Source organism: Camelus dromedarius, chromosome 3 (assembly GCF_036321535.1).
Source record: "Camelus dromedarius isolate mCamDro1 chromosome 3, mCamDro1.pat, whole genome shotgun sequence".
Taxonomy (NCBI): domain Eukaryota; kingdom Metazoa; phylum Chordata; class Mammalia; order Artiodactyla; family Camelidae; genus Camelus; species Camelus dromedarius.
In genome coordinates this window covers 113,806,944-113,829,263 of record NC_087438.1, presented here as the reverse complement: position 1 = coordinate 113,829,263, position 22,320 = coordinate 113,806,944, and the positions used below count along the sequence as shown (strand labels likewise).

Here is a 22,320-nt window from a genome sequence, read left to right as displayed (position 1 = left end):
GATGATTATCATCAAATTCATCCCTATGCTCTAATTTATGAGGCGGAAGGGGCAACCTGCACAGGCAAGAAGACACAGGCTCATCCTCTACCGTCAGTATCTTAATGGAATTTACAGCTTGTCCCATTTGCCTGAATGTTCAATTTGGGAGTAGAAAGAGCTTCCTTCTCTTCTTCCTCATTGATACCACATAGAAAATGGTTAATTATTGGTGCTTTATAATCTCCAAGCGCAAAGCCTGACACAATAAAAAATGTTATTTCCATTGCTTTGAATGTTAAAAAGTAGAACTATGTAGACATTCCACTCCTGAGATTCTACAATTCATCCTTCCTGGCAGACACAATAAGCTAAAAAGTCCTAGCTCCACGTACACAAGCTGAAGCGAGGGCGAGTGCGCATGCTCCTTACTCAAGCCGGCAGAGCGCTCGGCCGTTCGCTAGTGCGCCTGCGTGCCGGGCTCCGCCTCGCCCAGGCTGCGGGCGGGAAGGCACCCGGAGAACCCGGATGGAGCCCCGGCGCGGCTGGAGCGGAGGGCGCTGCCGCCGCTTCTGTTTCCCCGCGGTCCGCAGGTTCCTGCTCCGGGGTTAGATCCCAGGAACCGCCGCCTAGACCAGTTCCAGCGCCCGGAGGCAGGGCCCCAGCCTGAGCGGAGAGCGAACCGGAGCCTGAAGCGGGCGCCCAAAGGAAGCCCGAGCATCCCTGGGGCCTGCGGCTCCGGCTCCGGCTCGGAGTCGGCGGGCGGAGACCGAGCCGAGTCTTCTTCCCGCGCCGCCGGCGGCCTCAGCTCGCCCGGGCCGCCTTCTAAACGCTCCGTCCTTAATCATACACCAACAGGCCCTACCCGTTACGAGCTGGTGTTCTTTACATGCATGCTCACAGTTAAACCTCCCAACAACCCTGTAAGGTAGGTACTATTGTCATCCTCAGTTGAGGAACTGAAGCTTGGATAGGTCCCAGCTTCTGAGTGCAAAGCCAGGATCCCAGGCGTTTGCCCAACTAGTGCATTCCCGTCCCTTTTCTCCTGGCTGTTGCTTTTAACTGTAAAATGTAATGGTTAAATCCTCTGCCTCCCGGACACCCGCACCTACCATGGACTGGCTAGGCGGTGGCCAGGTACAAGTTGGACTGTGTTTGGTTTGGAGTTTTAGGTTTACAGCTGCATTTTGATGCTATCACTGCTGAAATAGATGTTGTAGCCTTCCCCAAATATTTCTGTCATGTGAATGTTCACTTGTAACCGACTGGTTTTTCTCTCAATTGTGATAGTTTCATATCTACCCTTTCTGAATTTGCAAAACGTTTTTTACTCTGTTACATCTGGTCTTTCATTCTGCATCTTCGTCTCAACAAACTCAAGAGAATCATTCTAAAAACGAATTAGGTCTATCTTAAGATAATCGTTTTTGTTTATTTTACTGTTTATTATGGAAAGTTTGCAGCACATGTAGAGTGAGAATGGTGTAACGGTGTGTTCAATCATCCAGCTTCAACAGTTAACAACTCAAGGCCAGTCTTATCTCCACCTCATTTTCTGTGTGTTTGTGTGTGTGCTGAAGTACAGCATTTCAAAGGGAATCCCAGACATCTTTTCACTTTTAAGTAATTCAGACTGTATCTCTAATAAATGAGGACCTATTTTTTTTTAACACAACCATACCATTATCACACTGTTTCAAGTAACAATAATTCCTTAATAAGATGATGCTTTTTTAATGTTTACGTATTTTACGATATTGTGATTGCTAAATACCACAAAGGAACAAGTGAAAATTGTGAGATTCTAAAACACAAGAAAGTCTTTTGGGCAGTAAGTTCATCTTTGAGGATCTTGAAAATTCTTGCTACCTATTCTCCCTTTTTGAGGGAGATGGAAAAGGATATGATAAATGAATTTGTCTAAAAATTCTTTTGTTCCAAACAGGTAAATTTCAATTAAAATATACTTGAGTAGCATTGAGTGGATAGGAATGGGCTCTTAACTGGTCCTGTAAGAATTTCTAATGAGACTGAAGGAAAGCTTTTTCCTTCACTCCTTCTGCCCCCCAAAATATACATAACAGAATACAGAAAGGTTAGCATTTTTCATGCTGATGTCATAATTTTATTCTTATCAGGAGAGATTCTAAACACAGTTGGCCCATAGTCCCATCACTTGACAAAAAAAACCTTAAGATAACTCTAAACTTCCAATTGTCTTTATTGATAGGCAGACATCTTTCAGTTTAAACTGGCTAATAAGAACCATATGGCAAATCAACTTACTAGTTACACCGAAGTACATTTTAGAGCTAGTTATTCTTGGCAGAGGCACTAGAAAGCAGTGCCTTAAATAAATATTCTTGGCTTACTTACTGTGATTTTTTTTTTTTAATGGCCAGTGTGGACATTTGGATTTAGATGTAGCCCTGCTACATTATTTCAGCCACATTCTGTGGCACAGAACTTTGGAAATGTGGGGGATCACTTACTTCTCTGGGATATAAAATTGTTTTCTAAGGTATGTTTGAGCCTACCTGTGGATTATAGCTTTACTGATTGCTCAGAAGGGAGAAAAAGAAAAAAAAGGCTTTCTTTTTAGGTCCCTCAGCTTTCACAGGAAGTTGTCATCAACTCAGAAATTGTAAATGCCTGTTAAAGCATTTGGACTGTTTACTTAGCGATGCAGAATATGGGCAAGCTAGGGATAAGCCTGCTGATGTGTTTCATTCCTCTCAATCTGTCTACTTACTAGATTGTGTATCACAGCCACCTGGACGACTTTATTTAGTTTTTGTCCTCTTTTGTCCTACTTCTGGACGTGATAATCTATTAGTTCTAAGGTGGTACATTGACACGTATAATTCCAAAGGGGTTCCCAGCGACTGTGATGGGCGTCCCTTAAAGATGACTGTCCTATGTACTGTTCATAAGAATTACCTAAAACGCTTATTTAGACTGCAGAGTTTGGACCTCTGCCCCAGAGCTGGGGCATCAGAATCTCTGGGGGTGGGGCCCAGAAATGTGCATTTTAGCCAGAGACTGAGACGATTCCTCTGTTTACTAAACTGGAGGACCACTGCCTTCTACATCCTGCCCTACCGTAATCAAGGGTTTCCTTCTATTAGAGAAATTTCTCGGAAGTCTCAGTGATCAACTTGTTTTGCTTTTCTATATGGACAGTGGGAATCACGGACTGATTCCCACTTCTCTGTCAAGGGTGGCTTAGTCAGACCTGTTTGAAATCCTCTCCTTGAGTTGGAGTCAAAGCCACTCAAGGAGCAAATAGTTTTACAGACCTGTTTAATCCTTAATGATTAAAAAGAACTAGCCACCTTGTCCAAACCTGCCCTTCCTTGGAGTATTTAGTGAATTACTCCCTCCTCTATTCACTAGTTCATAACTGGGGGTGTGCCTACATCCTTGGCACAAACGGAAGGAGGGGGTGGTAGTGAGATGCCCTTTCCGGGGATACAAAATATACTTGTTTGGAACACACATCACTGAAAACAAATTAAGGCGTAACTGCAGTTCACCAGGAGAGTACTTACGGGTATTCACAATTTGCATAAGCCCGAGTCTCCCATATACACCCTACTGGCAAGGCATTTATTCCAGGGCTTTAGCTGAGTTTCTTAGATTTAAGTTGGACTGTCATGCCATCATGGCTTGCTCCGAACTGACTTGCTACAGGATATTTCTTGACACGTACACAGATGACAGGATGGTATATGATGAGGCTTTGTTTTAATTCGGTGAGCCACTAGTTTTTAATGCCTGGGTTGTATTTTACTCCCAAAGCAAAAATCTACGACATCTCTGGAAAGCTACCTGAGAATTTTGGGGTGCCATGTCGAAGAAACGCAAATGGGATGATGACTATGTTCGTTACTGGTTCACCTGTACAACGGAAGCCGATGGAACTCAGCGCCCACAGTGTGTATTGTGTAACTCCGTATTTTCAAATGCTGACCTCCGACCATCAAAACTGTCAGACCATTTTAACCGACAGCATGGTGGCGTAGGTGGGCATGATCTCAACAGCCTGAAACATATGCCAGCACCGTCTGATCAGAGTGAAACCTTGAAAGCATTTGGAGCCGCATCTCAGGAGGACGCCTTATTACAAGCATCCTATCAGTTTGCGTATTTATGTGCCAAGGAGAAGAATCCGCATACAATAGCTGAAAAGTTAGTGAAACCTTGTGCGCTGGAGATAGCACAAATAGTTTTGGGACCAGATGCACAAAAGAAGCTTCAGCAGGTACCCTTATCAGATGATGTGATCCATTCTAGAATTGACGAAATGAGCCGGGATATCTTACAGCAAGTTCTAGAAGATATCAAAGCCAGTCCTCTTAAGGTGGGGATTCAGCTTGCTGAGACAACGGACATGGATGACTGCAGTCAGCTAATGGCATTTGTGCGATACATAAAAGAAAGAGAGATCGTAGAAGAATTCCTGTTCTGTGAACCACTGCAGTTAACAGTGAAAGGAAAAGACGTGTTCAATCTATTCAGAGACTTCTTTTTGAAGCATAAGATAGCGCTCGACGTATGTGGCTCTGTTTGTACTGACGGCGCCTCTTCTATGCTAGGAGAAAATTCAGAATTTGTTGCCTGTGTGAAAAAAGAAGTCCCTCATGTCGTGGTCACACATTGCTTGTTGAACCCTCATGAGCTTGTCACGAAGACGCTGCCTACAAAGCTGACGGATGCTCTTTCTACCGTGGTGAGGGTGATCAATTTTATCAAAGGCCGAGCTCCGAATCACCGCCTGTTCCAGGCTTTTTTTGAAGAAATTGGAATAGAGTATAGTGTTCTCCTGTTCCATACCAAAATGAGGTGGCTTTCCCGAGGCCAGATACTTACTCATATTTTTGAGATGTATGAAGAAATCAATCAGTTTCTTCACCACCAAAGCAGCAATTTAGTTGATGGCTTTGAAAATAAAGAGTTTAAAATCCACCTAGCGTACCTAGCAGATTTATTCAAACACCTAAATGAACTTAGTGCGTCTATGCAGAGGACTGGGATGAACACAGTATCAGCTCGGGAGAAGTTATCTGCTTTTGTTAGGAAGTTTCCATTTTGGCTAAAGCGAATTGAGAAAAGAAATTTTACCAACTTCCCTTTTCTTGAAGAAATCATCGTCTCAGACGGTGAAGCGTTACGCATTGCAGCGGAAATAGCCCTGCACCTCCAGCAGCTGAGCAGCTTCTTCCACGGATATTTTTCTGTTGGAGATCTTGATGAGGCAAGCAAGTGGATACTGGATCCATTTCTTTTTAATCTGGATTTTGTCGATGATGGTTATTTAATGAAAAATGATCTTGCTGAGTTACGAGCTAGTGGCCAGATCCTAATGGAATTTGAGACAATGAAACTTGAGGATTTCTGGTGTGCTCAGTTCACGGTGTTTCCAAGCCTGGCAAAGACAGCTCTAGAAATCCTTACACCCTTTGCAACTACATATCTTTGTGAGTTGGGATTCTCATCACTTCTACATTTTAAAACTAAGTCTAGAAGCTGCTTGAATGTGAGTGATGACATCCGTGTGGCTATTTCAAAAAAGGTTCCTCGCTTCTCAGACATCATTGAGCAAAAACTACAGCTACAGCAGAAGTCACTGTAAGCGGATAGACTTTTTAAATGTATAATTTTTAATATATTCATAATTCCGTTGTAAAATTAAGCTGTAATTCTTTCTCTTTCCTTTTATATTTATGATATACCGAATTCTATGTTTTAAAAATTCAGCATCTTTAACTTTTAATTTTCACATGAGGCATGTGAAAATATGTTTTGAGAATAAGAACACAAGCAGTGGAAAAGATTAAGTACCACTGCCTGGTTGATACATAGGATTCTTCTAAGTGTCTGTTTAACCTGTTGATGTGATACATAAAAAAAGACACCCAAGCACTAGAAAATCCACACTACATGGTACAATAGGCTGCTTACAAATAGAGCCAAGAGAAAAAGAGAAGACTTCCCAGAATGTGCATCATTACGTTAAGAGTAAAAGTCAAAGGATGAAATGACAGACCGAGCCCTCCCGTCTCCTGGAGGGTGGTTTGGGGAGGTTAATGAAATAAGAAGCGGACTATGAAGTACTGTAGTGAGAGAAGGGACGATTCAAGTTTATATAAGATTTATTTTTAAATGTATTCTTTGGAGTTAGTCTCACAGCGTCCATTCCTCTAGCTCCCGTGCTCTAAATTCCGTGACACTAATAAACATCCTAATATCCTGGTAGTCGCTCTTTGTCTTCTTTTAAATTACATCCCGACTCCAGCTCATCAGGGCTGCTTAAGAGGAGATCCCAGAGCCCTATTCAAGAGATTCTGATTTAGCAGGTCCGAGACGGGACCAAGGATCTTCATTCTTAACCAGCTTTCCAGGTGGTTCTGATGGACTCTTTGGTCTTCTTAAATCTTATTTTTCCTACACTTATTTTTCCCTTTACCCCAGTTTCCTCGCTTATTTTACATCTTACGCTATATGTATGTTTCTAAGATAGTTCAAAAGTTTGAATGGGCCAGAATATCGATAATGAAAAACTGACCTGAAGTCACCATAGTGATTCAGGGCCACCAAAAAGTTCCACATGGTTATCTAAGTTAATACACTTTTCTGGATGATAATTTAGCTAGATATGTTCTTAAATTTAAATAAATTTTTATATCAAAAGTACTGTATGCTTAAGGCTGGGAAAGAAAAGAGTCCTGTAATGAAAAGCTGCAGCCCCCTTCCTGCCCAATTACCTTAACCGTTTCTGCTTCAACTTGTTATGGTTCCACCCATGTTGCTAAGTACTGTGTTATACCAAACACTTACGCCAGTTTTGATTTATCAGCTTTAGAAGTTATATATTGATGCCTCTAGATAAAAGGATCGAATTTATAAAACATCCATCTCCCCTCCTACGACTTGCATTTTTTGTTATGACAGTACTAATTTTAGTTCCTCTATTGATTATTCATAGCCCTTTGACTGAGGATTTTTCCCTCTAGGAATTCATCACATAGAAAGAATCATGAGTGCCCATAAAGTTTATTTATAAGGTGGGTAATCACAGCACTTTCATAATAGTGAAAAAAAAATTTTAAACTTGAAGGGGAGTGGAACCTGACTATCAGATTTAGATGCCACTTGAGTACACAGATTGAAGTTTCTATTTCCTACACAAAACTAAACTTTATCACTTTCCATCAAAATGCTTTATCAATAAATATAAATGCATACCTTCTTTTCTTTAAAAATATAGTGAGAAAATGTCAGTCCTAATTTTTCCTATTATAATCTAACATCAAGAGCAGGGGGAGATTTCCAAAACTAATACAGGAATAAATCTGGAAGAGTATGTATAAACTTTACTATGTATGCATATAAAAAGACAGGAAGAAAGCAGGGATGGGAGCAGGGCATGTATGAAGCCTGGGACCTAACCATACAAGCACAAGACTAGGATGAAACGCCACAAGCAAGTGACCTTTGATAGCCAGTCTTTTGTTAGGTCCACTAGAACTTCCTCCTACACTAAATTCATTCATTTCTGCTCTGAAACAGAAACCCAAAGGACACTTTTTTAAATTGAGTTACAGTCGGCTTACAATGCTGTGTCAATTTCTGGCATACAGCACAGTTTTTCAGTCATACATGAATATACATATATTCATTTTCATATTCTTTTTCCCCGTGAGCTACTAGACAATCTTGAATATATTTCCCTGTGCTATACAGTATAAACTTGTTTATCTATTCTATATATAACTCCCAATTTGTCCCTTCCTACCCCTCTCCCCTCTGGCAACCACAAGTTTGTATTCTATGTCTGTGAGTCTGTTTCTGTTTTATATTTAAGTTCATTTGTCTTTTTTTTTTAGATTCCACATATGAGTGATATCATATGGTATTTTTCTTTCTCTTTCTGGCTTACTTCACTTAGAATGACATTCCCCAGGGACATGCATGTTGCTGCAAATGGCATTATGTTGTTTTTTATGGCTAAATAGTATTCCATTGTATAAATATACCACAACTTCTTTATCCAGTCATCTGTTGATGGACATTAGGTTGTTTCCATGTCTTGGCTATTGTAAATAGTGCTGCTATGAACATTGGGGCGCAGGTATCTTTTTGAATTAGGGTTCCTTCTGGATATATGCCCAGGAGTGCGATTACTGGGTCATATGGTAAGTCTATTCCTAGTTTTTTTAAGGAATCACCATACTGTTTTCCACAATGGCTGCACCACCAAAGGACACTTTAAAGGAAATAGCTAAATGAACTTTTAATTCATTTTCAAATTTTACAACAATTTTTTTCCCCTGATCAAATGAAAGAGACTGCAGTGTCTGCTAAAAAGAAGAGGCACTTAGATTTTTTTTTTTATTTTAAAGAATCTCCCACAGTGGTACACATACTGGCTCACGTAAGTTCTATGTTTTGGTTTCTTTTTCTCCCACGGAAGAGACCGTTGTCTTTCTTACATTTTCACAATATAATTAAGGTCATTGATAAATTGCAAAAGGGAGTCAAGAAAGCATAAATCTTCATGGCCAGCAGATGTCACTCTCAGTGCATGATTGGTTGAAAGCAAACAACTCTCATTACAGATTTTGCCAAATGCCTGATTTTAAGTATCTCTAGAAAAGGGATTAGTAGCTCGAATTAAAAATGCCCCACTTGAGCCACTACTGGCACAAAATTGGTGACAGCTCTGATGGAGCCAGTAACTACCAGCCTGCAAGAAATCATTGGGAAACAGTGGGAAAGAGAAGCTATAAAGGGTTTTTGCCTGAAGTTGACTTGAGCACGTGGATTTTTGACATCTTGGCTGCTTTCCTAAGCCACCAAAAGCCACTTGAAGCAGGTAGATAGGTCAGCTTTTCAGACATGATCCAATGGGAATCAAAACCAAATAGACATACAGTTTTAAAGGGTGAATTCTATGATGTGAATTATATCTCAGTTTGAAAAAAAATAGGGTCTGGATATTTATAGTATAGTCTTTTTAGCACTAAATTATATCAAAATACTGTAAGCTTGGCTTTAATATCTGCTAAGCATTTAGAAAAGTCAGGTTGGAAGCTTTCAAAGTCTACCTTAATATAATCAGCAGTATAAGGCAACTGTCAAAGTCATCGTATTTTGTACTTTATCTTCTGAGAATATCTCCCTAGAACCTAAGGTTATTTCCCTTCTGTTTTACAGCCTTGCTCTAAGTCTTACTCTAATTCAGGAATGGATTCCAGTCCTAGCTCAGCTATTGACTAGCAGGTTGAACTCTACTGCCCTCAGCATATAGGCATCAAGAGATCTGACGACCTGCCAGCCCTTATTTTGGCCTGCTCAGCACGGATTCATTCATTCACTCAGTTCTTTCAATAGCACGCTTGTTTTTCTTTAAGGAACTGTCCTTACCCCACTGTCAGTCTGCATGCCCCCACCCCCACCCCAGCTAATCAGAGTCAGCTCCAGGACTTCTGCTGGGATTAATGGGGAAGATACTTGCTAAACTAGCAGGATGGGAGTCTGGAGTTTCCATTGATCAGCTTTGCTGCCAGAGGGTGAAGCCAGCAGATGCGAAGCCAGCAGAGGCAAAGCCAAGACAAGGAGAGAGACAGATTCCTTACAACACTGCTTCAGCACCTAAATACAGTCATACTTTTTTACTTTTCAGTTTTATGAGCTAACAAATCCCTCTTTTGCAGCTTCCTGTCACATGCCACCAAGAGACCCACTTCATACGCTTCGTTTCCAGTCTTATTCCACGATTATGAATGGCTAATGAGAAAGTTCTGACTCCATTCCTTTTACTATGTGATTCTGGACAACGCTTGTGGAGGCTGGAGAGCAGGACTGAACGTGTCCTGAGCCTCAGTTTTCTCCCCTACAAGATAAAACAGACAAGTTTTTCCTAAAGAACCTTTTTTATTTTTTTTTCCCACAGAGGCCATATTTCATTTGCTTAATTTTGGAATTTTGGTGGCCCTGACATAAGTAGAAAGAACCTTTCATAGATATAAACAGAAAAGGAGACTTTTGTTGTTTATTTTTTTGTTTTGAGTTTTTTGTGATGGCATCAACTTGATTTCAGGAACAATCACGGGTCTTATGTATCGTTTCCTTCTACTAACAGAGAGCCTAACCTATAATTTTGGAGACTTTCATCCTTTATCAGGTTAACCTTTTTGTCCTGGTACTAATATTTATCCACATTTTCAGGAGGCCTTTATCCCCAGTGCTTTACTATGCAGGGTCTCATACCAACAAGTTGGAAGAGGGGTACAATGAACACTCAGAGGACTATTTTCTGGATTCAAAAATTAACATTCTGCTATAGCTGTTTATATAAATGTATAGGTATCCACGTAGCAAACAGGGTCCAATAAGAACAGAAACCATACCAATTTTTAAACAAAAAGAATCTACAAAAAGGAATCACTGACCAGGTATTGGAGAAGTTGAAAGGCAAAAGGGGGTGTGGAGGCGTCACAGGGATAGTAAATGCACGGAGCAGCCGGCATCACTAGGGCTAGATGAACAAGGAAGGGGGCTGGCACTGTCAAAAGGTGCAAAACTGGATGAGGGGTCCCTTGGAAGGGAGACTCAGCTCTCTGGGGAAGCGGCCTGCCTGCCTGGTATTTCTTAGGCACTTAAAGATCTAAAGAATGGGTCCCAGCCTGCCCGTGCTGCCATCTCTGAGCATGCGTGACAAGGCTGGCTCTGGAAATATGAAGAAACTGAAAAACCAACTGAACTAACTCTCAACGCCAGGGTGAAGAACCACAGTAGAGGCAATACTGGCGACAGTAGGAAGCAAAAGAGGAAGGAGCAAGTCCTGGTCCTTCCTCTGGATTTCTGCTGTCTCTTGCATCCCTCATTTGCAGAGCCTAACAGAAAGCTGGGTGATAAAGAAATGAACTTTGTGGGGTCCCAGCCCAGCCTGACAAAGCAGATTACAGGAAGCACAGAAGGGTGGGTGTGAAGCTGAAAGACAACTGCTTAATAACCAGCCCAGTCTACCCCTTTGGCTATCCAGCATCCTCTATCCATAACTGAATTTCTGTACAATAAACATAGCTTTGTGGTTCTCTTAAGGTGTAACTGTCCTCTGTACAAATAAAGATGATTTTGAGGAGACACAAAGTCTCAAATTTAGTAATTTGAGACTTTCTTCTCAAATTTAGTTATTTGTCCCATTAATTATTCTGTTGCCTAAAAACTCACCCCAACAGCCAAGTTCTTTGTGGCGTTGATGGGGGTTGGGGGGTACAGAAGAGGTCTCCAGGTATAAATCATCCATCTCACTGTTGCAGCAGACAATGACGACAGGTGGATACACGCCACCCTGAAACTCCTCAGACACACAAAGCAGCAGCAGCCATCAGATGCGCCGTGTTGTGACCAGGCCGGTTTCAGGCCCACTGGCATTGGCCCTCACAGCACAGGCAGAAAACGGTCACCAGCGTCTCAGCTTCCAGCGCAGGAAAGACACTGTTACGTCTCGGTGAAAGCATTCTTCCCTTGGGAGCCAAGACTTCCAAACTATCGGTCGCAGTTGCGGCAACAGGAAGCAAAAATTCTGTGAATTACTAGGTGCCCATCCCTTGATTCCTGGACCAATGCATTCTGGCATGGTGGGGAAAAGCATATTCATTGGTTATCAATTCAAAGCATATATTGCATCCTGTAAGGCAGAACCTTATCTTTTAGGTTATTTTCTCCCAGTTGCAAGTAAGTGAGTCTTAATCATTCTGGCATTCTAACAGACCAGGCGCTTCTGAGTGATGAAGTCCACGACAAGGCCAATAAATGCCACAGGCGTCAGTCTGTTGCCACGCTCTGTTAGGAACTGAATGTCTGTGTCTACCCCCAAATTCATATGGTGAACACTAACCCCCAGTATGTGATTGTTTGAAGATGTGGCTTTGGGGAGGTAATAAGGTTTAGATGAAGTCATGAGGGTGAGAGTCTGGCCCAGTAGGATTAATGCCTTCACGAAAGGCTTGCTCTCTCTCTGATGTACAAAGAAGGGGTCATGTGAACACACACAAAGATGGCAGCCTCCTACAAGCCAAGAAATGAGGCCTCAGAATTAAACCTACCTTGCTCACCTTGACCTTGGACTTACTGGCCTCCAGCGCTGAGAAGTTCCTGGTGTCCAAGCCACCCAGTCTATGCATGTCCTCACGGCAGTCCAAGCAGACTGATGCGCGCCCCTTTGCTACTGCATGGTAAGGTGAGCGCGGTGCAGGCTTCCACAACAGTCACTGGGGCTGGCAGAAGTGCTAAAGACAAACCCACATCCAGGCAACGTGTCTTTTCCAGTGTGAGTGAACGGCTGCCCCTTCCGTGTCGGGAAAGGGCCTATTGTAATACAACTGCCACCAAGTGCCCATATCAGGGGCTAAGTGTTGGTCTTCGCGGTTGGCAGGTCAGGCGCCCAGTGGGTCTGTCTTTTGGAGGGAAGTCCATGTTGTTGAGCCTCCATCCTTGCCAATACGGCCATCCTTGTACACGGGCCCACCGGGCAGTCACTGGGATGACGGGGAAAGAGGCTGACTAATAGCTGCCAAGTACATCTTGTCCTCCTGATTACTGAGAGCTTTCTTATTAGCTTAGGTTCAGCAAGGCCATCGGGAGGTCCTCAAGCCAAAGTCAGCTGTCACAAGAGACCCAAATGTCCCAGGAATAGGCCTGCCTTAGGGTCCCTGCCACTCAAGTCATTTGCTGGGAGCAGCCCGTGGGAAGTGTGAGCCGGCCCAGGTGCAGTGGTGAGTGTCAGAGGGCAGCAGCCAGGGCTCTGCTTAACTATGTTCCCCGTAGTTGCATGTCTGCAAAGTACATTCTCTTCATTGCACAGAGTCCTTTGGTGAGCATTTACCTTGAGCACAATTATCTTCAGTTCTCCACCTATTCTGTGAAGTCCATCTACATGTCTCACCGCCAGACCTCCTTGTCCCTTGTCTTCTCGATCTGTTCTTTCCAAGACCCTCACTCTCCATCAAACCATTAGTAACTGCCCTTGAATACAAGAGTTTAGATCCATACTTTTGGAGAGTGCTCAGTTTAGATGTAGCAGTCTACCAAATGTCCTGCTCAAAATCCTGCTCCCTGGGGAGATGTCCCTTCATTAGGATCTCTCAGAGACATACCTGAGTGGGACTGTAACGCTGCAGGAGTTTCAGTAGCAACCAGCTGGTATTGTAATTGGGCCAAATAAACACCTACTCAGGTAAATTGTCTGTGCCTTCCAGGCCTGCTTGACCTCTGTCCTTCATACATACCATTTCTGCTTCATGAGACATTGCTGGTGTGCACACTCCAATGTATGGCCTGCTGGACTGCAGAGCACCCAACCCCATGGTGAGGTGCTCAGCTTTGACAGGGCGAAGTTCTCACTCTGACTGGTGGACCACAGTAGCAGACCAGGAGCTATTTCTCAGAAGAAGAATAGTTATCTTCCAAAGAGGGTGTGGATTTGTTCCAAAATCCCAGACATCTATGCTTTGAAACTCCTACTGGCATTTGCCAAAGACCCCATACAGAATCTCTTATTTGTCACATTCAAGTGTCGTGGGATCTGCTGGGGCTTCAGTCCACCACTACAGCATGGACTTGCTGCAGGCCCTTCTGGCGCTCTGGGCTCCACTCAGAACTGGCAGTGTCACGCGTCAGAGTGACACTCCAACGTGCTATATGTTGCCTTCAAAAGCCACAAGGCCCATCAAGCACTGTGCCTCTGTTGTAGCGGCAAGTGATGCAGGGCACCGCAACTTGTCTTCCACCTTGGAAGGACTACTGTGATGGACAATGGTACCGTATTATAATTATCAAATTTGTTAAGGAACAAGACCTTAATTATTCCCACTACAAAAAAGAAATGACAAATTATGTGACATGATAACCGTCACTATCACTACCATGGGACTTACATTACAATTTATAAATGTTATCAAATCAACATGTTGTACACCTGAAATTGACAATGTTATATATCAAATATATTTCAATGTAAAAAAGGTGAATTTTTTTTAAAAAGGAATGGATTACTGTAACATGCTCCAGACCGTCGCACATCAGAAACTTCACCAAGATGGATGAGTCCCTGAATATTTATGAGGTTTGTCTCCTACTTTCTGACATGCCCTTTTACTAAAGCATCTGAAGTCCTTGCTACTGTCTTCTTATCAGATCTCATCTGTATGTCATCAGTGAAGTGGACAAGTTTGATGTCTTGTGAAATGTCATGATCAAGATCTCTGCAGATTGGATTATCAGAGATGTTAAACAGGTCGCTGTACAGCAGGACGGGAAGGTGATCTCTTGGTTCTGCAAGGTGAATAAGACCCAGGTGTGGTGTTCACTGCAAACTGATATGGGGCAGTAGGCAGGGAGCATTTACCACATCTCTGATGGTACATGGCATAACCCCGTAACAAGTGTTCTGCTGATTCTCTCTCACAGAGACACCACATCTGGCACAGCATCCGCAGTTGGAGTCATTAGCTGTTTAAGTTTACAGTAATCCACAGTCACTCTCCGGACCTAACAACCTTACTCACAGGAAAAGCAGGTGAATTTAAATGGGGATGTGATAGATATTAAGCCTATGATGGGGGCACTAATCTCTGAAACTTCTTCTAGCAATGAGGTATTGCGTTTGGTTTATTACCTTGGTGAGGAAGGGAATCTCTAGGGACTTCTACTTGGCACTTTTAACCAAAACAGCCCTCACTGCCTGGATCAGAGAGCCAAGCTGGGGATTCTGCCAGTAATCGAGTATGTTTATTCCAATTACACATTCAAGAACTGGAGCTAAAACCCCTGGGTTCACAGACCTATAGACTCTCTGTAATTTCAACCTGGTCCAATACCCCATTCATCACCTGACCGCCACTGGTTCTCACTTTGACATCACACAGCTGAATTGGAAGCTAAGACTATAACTTAATAACCAACTGTGTGTGAGAGTGTGTGCGAGTGTGGGTGTGTCTGGGGTGGGGGCTCAGGGGTGATGGTGTTCACATGTGGATGTTTGTGTGTGTTTCCTGAGCCATTTTAAAGTAAGTTCCCAACATCATGTCTCTTCATGCATCTCCTAATAAAGACATTATCCTACATAACTACAAAACCACTATTCACACATAAGAAAATGAACAATAATTCCCTAATTTTATCTAATACTCAGACCATATTCAAAGTTCTTCCAGTTTCCCCCAAAATATCTTTTATTCCTCATTTTTTGAGCCACCTTTTAATATTTTTATGATATTAACATTTAGAAGAATGTCTCACTCTCTGAATTGACTGTTTCCTCCTGGGTCATTTAACTAGCATCTCTATTCCCTATGCTTTCTGCTAATCAGAGGTTAGATGTGAAGGCTAAATTATATTTAGGTTAAAACTCTGGCTACATCAGATAATGTTGGGTTGTTATGCCCTTGGTAATGTTAAATTTCCTTACTTGGTTAACAGAGTGGCCACCAAGTCTCTCCATTATAAAGGTATGTTTTTCCCACTGAGCTTTTAAGAGTGTTTATTTTTAACATGTAATACAGGCATATGGTAAATTGAGACAGTGTGCAGTGAAGGCTGCACCTCCCACCCCATCTCTCAGCTCCACAGTTCTCCCAAAAGGCAGCCACCACTACCACACTCTGTGTCTTTAAAGAGTGGTTACATACAAATGTGTGTCTGTGTGTCTGTGTGTCTGTGTGCGTAACCTTTTTTCTTCATAAGCAGTAGCACATTAGACACATTTTTGTCTGCTTTAATGTTTTTAATTTTTATCATACCCATAATAAATTAAGTTGAGTAGGCATGTAGAGCTAAGTGTCTTCTGAGTGTTATTTAAAAGAAGTAGAAGTCTAGTAGAAGATAAGGCATTTCTTTCTAGCCCCTGGCTAAATCTCATTTATACAGCTTCGTCATGCCTCATTTTCTCAGTCTGGGGTTTCTGCTTTTCTTCTCAAAAGGCAGGGACAGACCCTGTATTTCTCATATTCTCTCCCAAAATGACACTTGCAAGCGTGGCAAAGCTTTGGTTTCTATACTCACTCATCTACTGTTTCTAAGCTTGATTCTACAAAGCAGAAGCCTCTAGACTTTCTTAGGTCTCCCTCAAATCAAATGTCTGCTCATTTCTGATCCACATACTGAGTTGAGAAACCTCACCAAGAGCTTTTTGTGTAAGATTTCAAGACGAAGTCTCTCCAACTGAGGCCCTTCAAATCACATCTGGAAACTAATTGGATTTTTCTGGGTCATTTCTGTTGAATATAAGTGGTGTCTATTTTGGTCTGACTTTATTTGTGCTGGGACTGTAGCTGGCTCAGACCTTTAATTCTCCTGAAACCCTAGGCCAGAAGAGGCTTTCAGAACTCTCTGGCTCTTCTCCTTCCCACGAAGACCTGCGCTGCTTGTTGAGGCCCTCTGCCCTGCTAGAAATGGAGGAACTTATGCCCGGGTGACATCTGACTCGCATCCCAACTCTGCCCCTCACTCACTCACTGTGTAATCTGGGGAAGACAGCCTTGCTTCCGCGCCTCAGTTCCCTCGGCTGTACAGTGGGGAGGAGACTCATCCCAAACTTGGAAGACTGCAATAGACTTCTCTTGGAAACCTTTTTGTTTTAAAGAAAGTATATCATTGTCGGGGGTTTATTATTACTCTTTAAACTCTCTGCCACTTCCCCAGATCTAGCTCATCCATTGGAACGAAGGAAGGATTTCCAAGAACTGCAACACAGCATTTCCTTCTTTTTTATTTTATTGAGGGGAGGGCTGTTGACTAAATAATAGATTTCCATGGTTTTAAAACCCAAACTGTTCCAAAATTCATAAGTGAAAAAATAAGTCGTCTTCTTACTTCTGTTTTCCAGTTCCCTTCTCCAGAGACAACTTCTGGTGTTAACAATTGTTGTATCTCCTTCTAGAGATAGATTAAGCTCACGCATCCATGTGTGTCTGTGTGTTTTCCTCACCTCTTTTTTAACTTGAATGGCAGCAAACTATACACATTGTTCTGCTCCTCATTTTTTTCAGCAAACAACATACGTTGGAGATAATTTCATAATAGTACATACAGCTCTGCCTCTATGTATGGGTGTATAATGATTTATTTAATTGGTCCCCAGTTCCTTGGCATTTATATTGTTTCCAGTCTTTCATTAGTTCCAACACTTGCAATGAATACCCTTATAAACATTCCCAGGATAGGTTATTGGAGATACAGCAGCCATGTCAAAAAATAAATGGTGTATTTCACATGTTTGTAAGTCTGCAGAGCTTCCCTTGCAGTCCACCTATCGTCTTGTTTCGCCCTAAGTGACATAATACACAGAGCAGCCAACCTTCACTCCACCATCACAGTCTTTCCGTGCAATGGCAGCAAGTCCCCTCTATTAACAGCTATCTCCCGGTGCCGCCACATTAGTAAGACCCCATCTGGAATGATCTCATTCTGGAGCACTTACAGCCCCAGAGTCTCTTGTTGAAAGCAAGCATTGACAGCTTGGATCTTGGCCATTAGCTGTTTGGAATGATTCACCAATTGTTTTTAAACACTCTTTTGAAACAAAATTGGAGCAAGGAAAGGTTGGAAAAGGCATAGAGGAAGGCCAGGAATGCCCACGTTTTAATAATACACATAAGTCAAAAGATCTTAGACTTTGTCTTGACTCTACAACTAACAAGCAAGTCACTGAAGGTCTCTGGACCTCTTCGTCCTTGTGTGTGAAATGAAGACTATGGGCCAAATTATTTCTCAGGACCCTTCCTCCTCTGAGATTTGGAGATTCAGATGCAGTATATGCTGGGGACACTTGTCCTCCCGACCTCACCATTTTCAAACAGCAAGAGATATCATGAATCAGTACTTGATTAATATCTAAAAAGGTGGTACAATTGAAAAGATTTAGACAGTGGTGTGCTGGTCAACAGGCTGGGGCTGGGGTCGGGGAAAGAGAGACTTGAATGCAGTATTTGCTGATTTCCATAATTATTCCCACTATGACGATTTCAAATGCCAACATGATGTCACTAAACTCAAAGTTGGGAAGAGAGGCACAGAATTGGCTGCTGGCTCCAGAAAACCACCAGTTAGGGATTCAAAGAAAGCATTTTCTTCAGACTGTCCTGTGTTGAGATGACTTCATGAAACAGAAGAGATATGAACTGGCCATTAACACATTAATTGCCATGTCACCCAAATCCGGGTGGCAGTTGTGTCTCCTCAGGGGCACTTGATCCACAGTGGGCAATCAATGTGTTAAAGGATACTGCACTGGGACTCTTCCCATGGTAACTGACAGAAACAATCCAAACTAGCTTAAAGAGAGAGAGAAAGAACATGAGAATGTGAATGCTTTAGCGCAGGTCTCTGCACATGTCTCTAATGACGTGGCCATAGCAGTCTCTCTCCACCTATCAGTTCTTCTTGAATCTGCCCCTTCTTGTGTGTCAGTGTCATTGCCTCCTGCCACAAGTAGGCTCTCTCTAAGTGTCAGGCTCGCTGCTGGTGGCAACCCAGAGATATGTCCTTACAGTTAACAATTCAGAAGAAAAGCAGTGCCCTCTGATGCAGATCCCCTGGAAAGACTGACTGGCTCTGCTTGGGTCTCATATCCACAATCTGGGCTCTAAATTGGGCACAGAAGGAAAGGGTACCTGGTCCACACGCTTGTTTCCCTACCACTCAAAATGCATGAGTCATCCAATTCAAATTCCCTAATGGACAGGGCGATGCTGGACAGATAAAAGCCATGAACTTCTAGTAGGCATATGGGTGAAGCTGTGTGGAGAGGCAGAATGGGTACTAGTTAGAAGGAATAGTGTAAGTGGAGGTGCAGAAATATAGAAGTTGAAGGTGCCTTTAAGAGCCAGCAAGAAGACCAAAGCAGGGCTACCAATGGGGCAGCGGACCTCAAAGGAGGGCAATTTTGCCCCTCTTGGGACATGTGGCAATGTATGGAGATATGTCTGGGTGTCACAACTGGGGACGGAGGTCCAGTACTCCCGTCTAGAGGGCAGAAGCCAGAGATCCACTGAAAATCCTACAAGACACAGGACAGTCCCCACAATGAAGACTGATCCAGCCCAGATGCGAACACTGCTGAGGCTGAGGACCTCGCCACACAGGAAAAATAGGAGAAATGTCTGGGAAGATGTCAAATCACAGAGGGCTTTCGGTTAGTGAGGCTACAGAAGGGCAAGGGGTTTGGGCGTTTTCCTACAACCGTTACCCAGGGGAGCGTTAGAAAGGCGTTGAGAAAGGCCAGCCCAGCTCTTGCACACTCTGCTCCTCCTGCCGGGCACAGCCGGCCCTCTTCATCCTTTGTGGCTCAGCTTAAATGTTACCTACTCAAGCGATCTTCTCAGACCTCTCAACCAAAACAAGTTCTCTCCCACAGTTCCCTCTTCTCTTCATAACAATGACCATGATTCTGAATTGTTTATTTGAGTCCTAGTGGGACATCTGTCTTCACATAAGCATCCTGGAAACGGAGACCTTGCACATTTGTTCATGACTGTGACCCCAAAGTCAGAGCGCCTTGTGCGCTGTAGCGGTTTGATATTTAATCAATCTCTTAACTTGTTTGAAGGCTGAATACAAGGATTGAAGAGGGGTTGTGGGTAGTGGGCGGGACTAAGTGGGGAAGGCGCGCAGGCCTCTGGATTACCTCCGGCCTGTTCTGGGGCTCACTAATCTCTCTTCTCTGACTTGCCCAGCACTGAGAGTCCACAGCATGACGTATCAACCAGGGGTCAAGTGAAGAGGCAAAAAACCTTCTAGCTATTTGAAGCAGACATGGATTTAATCAAGAGAATCAAGTAAATTCCAAATCAATGCACAGCAAGCTCTGCCTGGGCCTCCAGGAGTGATTCCCAGAGCAGCACCACATACTGAGGGCCCCGCCCCTGCCCGAGCTGGCAGCTAGAGTTCAGGGAGCCACGGGCTCCGTCTCTGGCTATAGGAAACCCCCATTTTAGGTGTAATCTGGGCCCCAGGAGCTACTGCCAGAACTCCCAGAGCCATGCTGTACCTTCTGGGTCAGCCCCAGCAAAACGGACTCCTCCCAGGTTGGTGCCTCCTCTGCATCTAACTCAATCATTTTTCTTCTGAACTCAGTTTTGCATTCAGGTCTTGCACAAGCACAGGGGATTGGCTGGACCTAAATTACAATAGGAACCCAGCAACAAGGAGTCTAGGAAACGGGTTTTAAGCTTTCCAGCCTCGGTTTTGTGTGTGTGTGTGTGTGTGTGTTTATACACACACACACACATATATATATATATATGAAGGCACACTCATGAGAGGCGTGGACAGATGTGGAACAAGCTAATCTACCAGCACATGGCTGCCCCTGCCAGACTGTAAACTCTCTGTGGACATCAGTGTCATAATTTGATGCTGGGCACATGCTCCAGACGGGAATGGAACTGTGACCTGAACTGAACTGAATCAAACAAAGGGGAAAAGCCTCCTCATTTCTTATGACACCTTGCACCTTTCCTATGACACGTATTGCATTTGGCCTCTTGGAGCAATATGTGTTCTCATTCATTTTCCCTGTAGACCAGAAGTTCACCTCCTTGTCCCCACACTCATAACAGGTCATACATGTTTTCAGACTGAATGAAAGACATCAACAAGCTAGTGTGAAGAAGTCCTGAGCCCCATTCTAGCTTGAAGTAGCTCCTGGAACAGCCATTTCACGAGGATTCTGGATTTCCTGCTCCGTGAAGCCATCACCACTTCATGGACCCACAGGACAAGGCCCCGAGGACTCTGCTCAGTTTCAGGGGACCTGGGTTCCAGGGCTCCTCCAAATGCTGGGACAACATCCACTCCCATTCACCCAGCCAGTAAACATTTACTAAATGCTTGCCAGGTGCCTAGTGTGGCACCACTGTTCACTAATCATTTTCTTACCAACAAGAGGATGCCAGTGATATCGACCTCTATCGCTCTGGAACCCCGTGGGTGACACACGGAGATTCCTACTCCACCCTAGGAGAGGGGCTGTCCTGAGCCCTTTAGATGCTGAGTGGCCTCCAGGCATTCTCGGCCCAGTTCCCTCCCCTCTTCCATTCCTGACACATCTGGGGACAGACCAAGTCACCCAGGCGGGATGGGAGGTGGAGGTCTCTTTTCCAGCTGCCTGTGAACTGACACACGAAGCTCTCCTTCACATGCCGTCTTTCAGTTGTGTTTGCAGCTCTCACCATCCCTACGCGCAGACAAATCCCCACCATCTCTCAGGCTCAACTGCATGTCACTTCCCCAGGCCTCCCCCTGGCCTCCCGTTTCATACTCAGTGTCTTCCTCTTCTGGACCAAGCACATGAAAACACCTGTATCACCCCCACCAGACTCTCAGGTCCATGAGGCCAGGCACCAAGCCTATCTGGTCCACCTCTTCATCCTCCAGCACCTAGCCGGGGTCTGACACATAACAGATGCTTATTAACTGTTTGTCAAATGAATGTTTGTTGAGCCCACTAACTCACCCTCAGATAACATTTATGTAATATTAATAACAATTGTCTACATAGTTCAGTAGTTTACCAAACACCTCTATGAGTGAGTGTCCCAACTCTGGGGGGAAAGACAGTGCAGGTAATATAATTATTATTTGTCCTACTTTTCAGAAAATGAAACACCGCCTAGGAGGTAACTGACTTGTCTAAGGTGGAGAAACCAGCGTTAGAGTTTGAATGCTTGCCCGCGTTAAAATTCTGACTGTAAAGCTTGGGTCATTTTCCATCTGTTAACCAGATGCTCTAGTGGCTAAGTGAAATACTGGTAGCTAGTGGAAGGAACAGGGAGAAGCAAAGGCCAGCCCTCTGATAATTTTTCTTTCCTCTAGTGTCTATTTGCTACTAAACATGGTCACTCTGCCTGTCTGGGAGCTGGGACCCTCAGGCAGGATGCACGTCTCTCAGTGACTTGAGTCTGAGCCAGACAGTGAGGCCTGCGAAGCCTCATCTTCTGGGGAGGAGGGAGAGAAGGGCTGGGACGCAGGGGCACCTGACCATTATGTATGTATGTACACGCTCACATCTAGACAGAGTCCACACCAAGGCACACGTACATATAAACACACACAGCATGAGCCGCTGCACAGACAAGTGCCACTCAACACCACAGTCTTATGTGGTTACTGCCTACTGACACACGTTTAAACATGCACCCAACACACAGCTATCCAGCCACCATCGTGTGCACCCAGCAACTGAAGCACACCTCCACTGCACACCATGCTGCAACCTTGCATATGAACATGTTTACGTGCAGACACAACCCTGATGTACGTTTGGACACATGC

The 22,320-nt window shown here is 43.7% G+C and overlaps 1 protein-coding gene across 2 annotated transcripts; it reads left to right on the top strand.

Annotated features, from left to right (window-relative positions):
* Positions 1–489: 489 nt before the first annotated feature.
* FAM200C (family with sequence similarity 200 member C) lies at positions 490–11,083 on the top strand. Of its 2 annotated transcripts, XM_064484518.1 has the most exons (3): positions 490–907; positions 3,781–5,610; positions 9,699–11,083. In XM_064484518.1, exons 2-3 carry the CDS (start codon positions 3,830–3,832, stop codon positions 9,787–9,789), a joined length of 1,872 nt encoding a protein of 623 aa, XP_064340588.1. In that variant the 5' UTR covers positions 490–907; positions 3,781–3,829; the 3' UTR covers positions 9,790–11,083. The 2 variants fall into 2 exon arrangements, with proteins under 2 accessions (XP_064340588.1, XP_010991120.3); XM_010992818.3 differs by lacking the exon at positions 9,699–11,083 and having other exon boundaries at positions 3,781–6,236.
* The last annotated feature ends 11,237 nt before the right edge of the window (positions 11,084–22,320 follow it).

Excerpts from the sequence above, each read along its gene's own strand:
- FAM200C (XM_064484518.1), top strand. The coding sequence starts at position 3,830 with ATGTCGAAGAAACGCAAATGGGATGATGACTATGTTCGTTACTGGTTC. Across the intron at positions 5,611-9,698 it reads CAGCTACAGCAGAAGTCACT|CTTCCTGTCACATGCCACCA; the intron begins GTAAGCGGATAG and ends CCTCTTTTGCAG.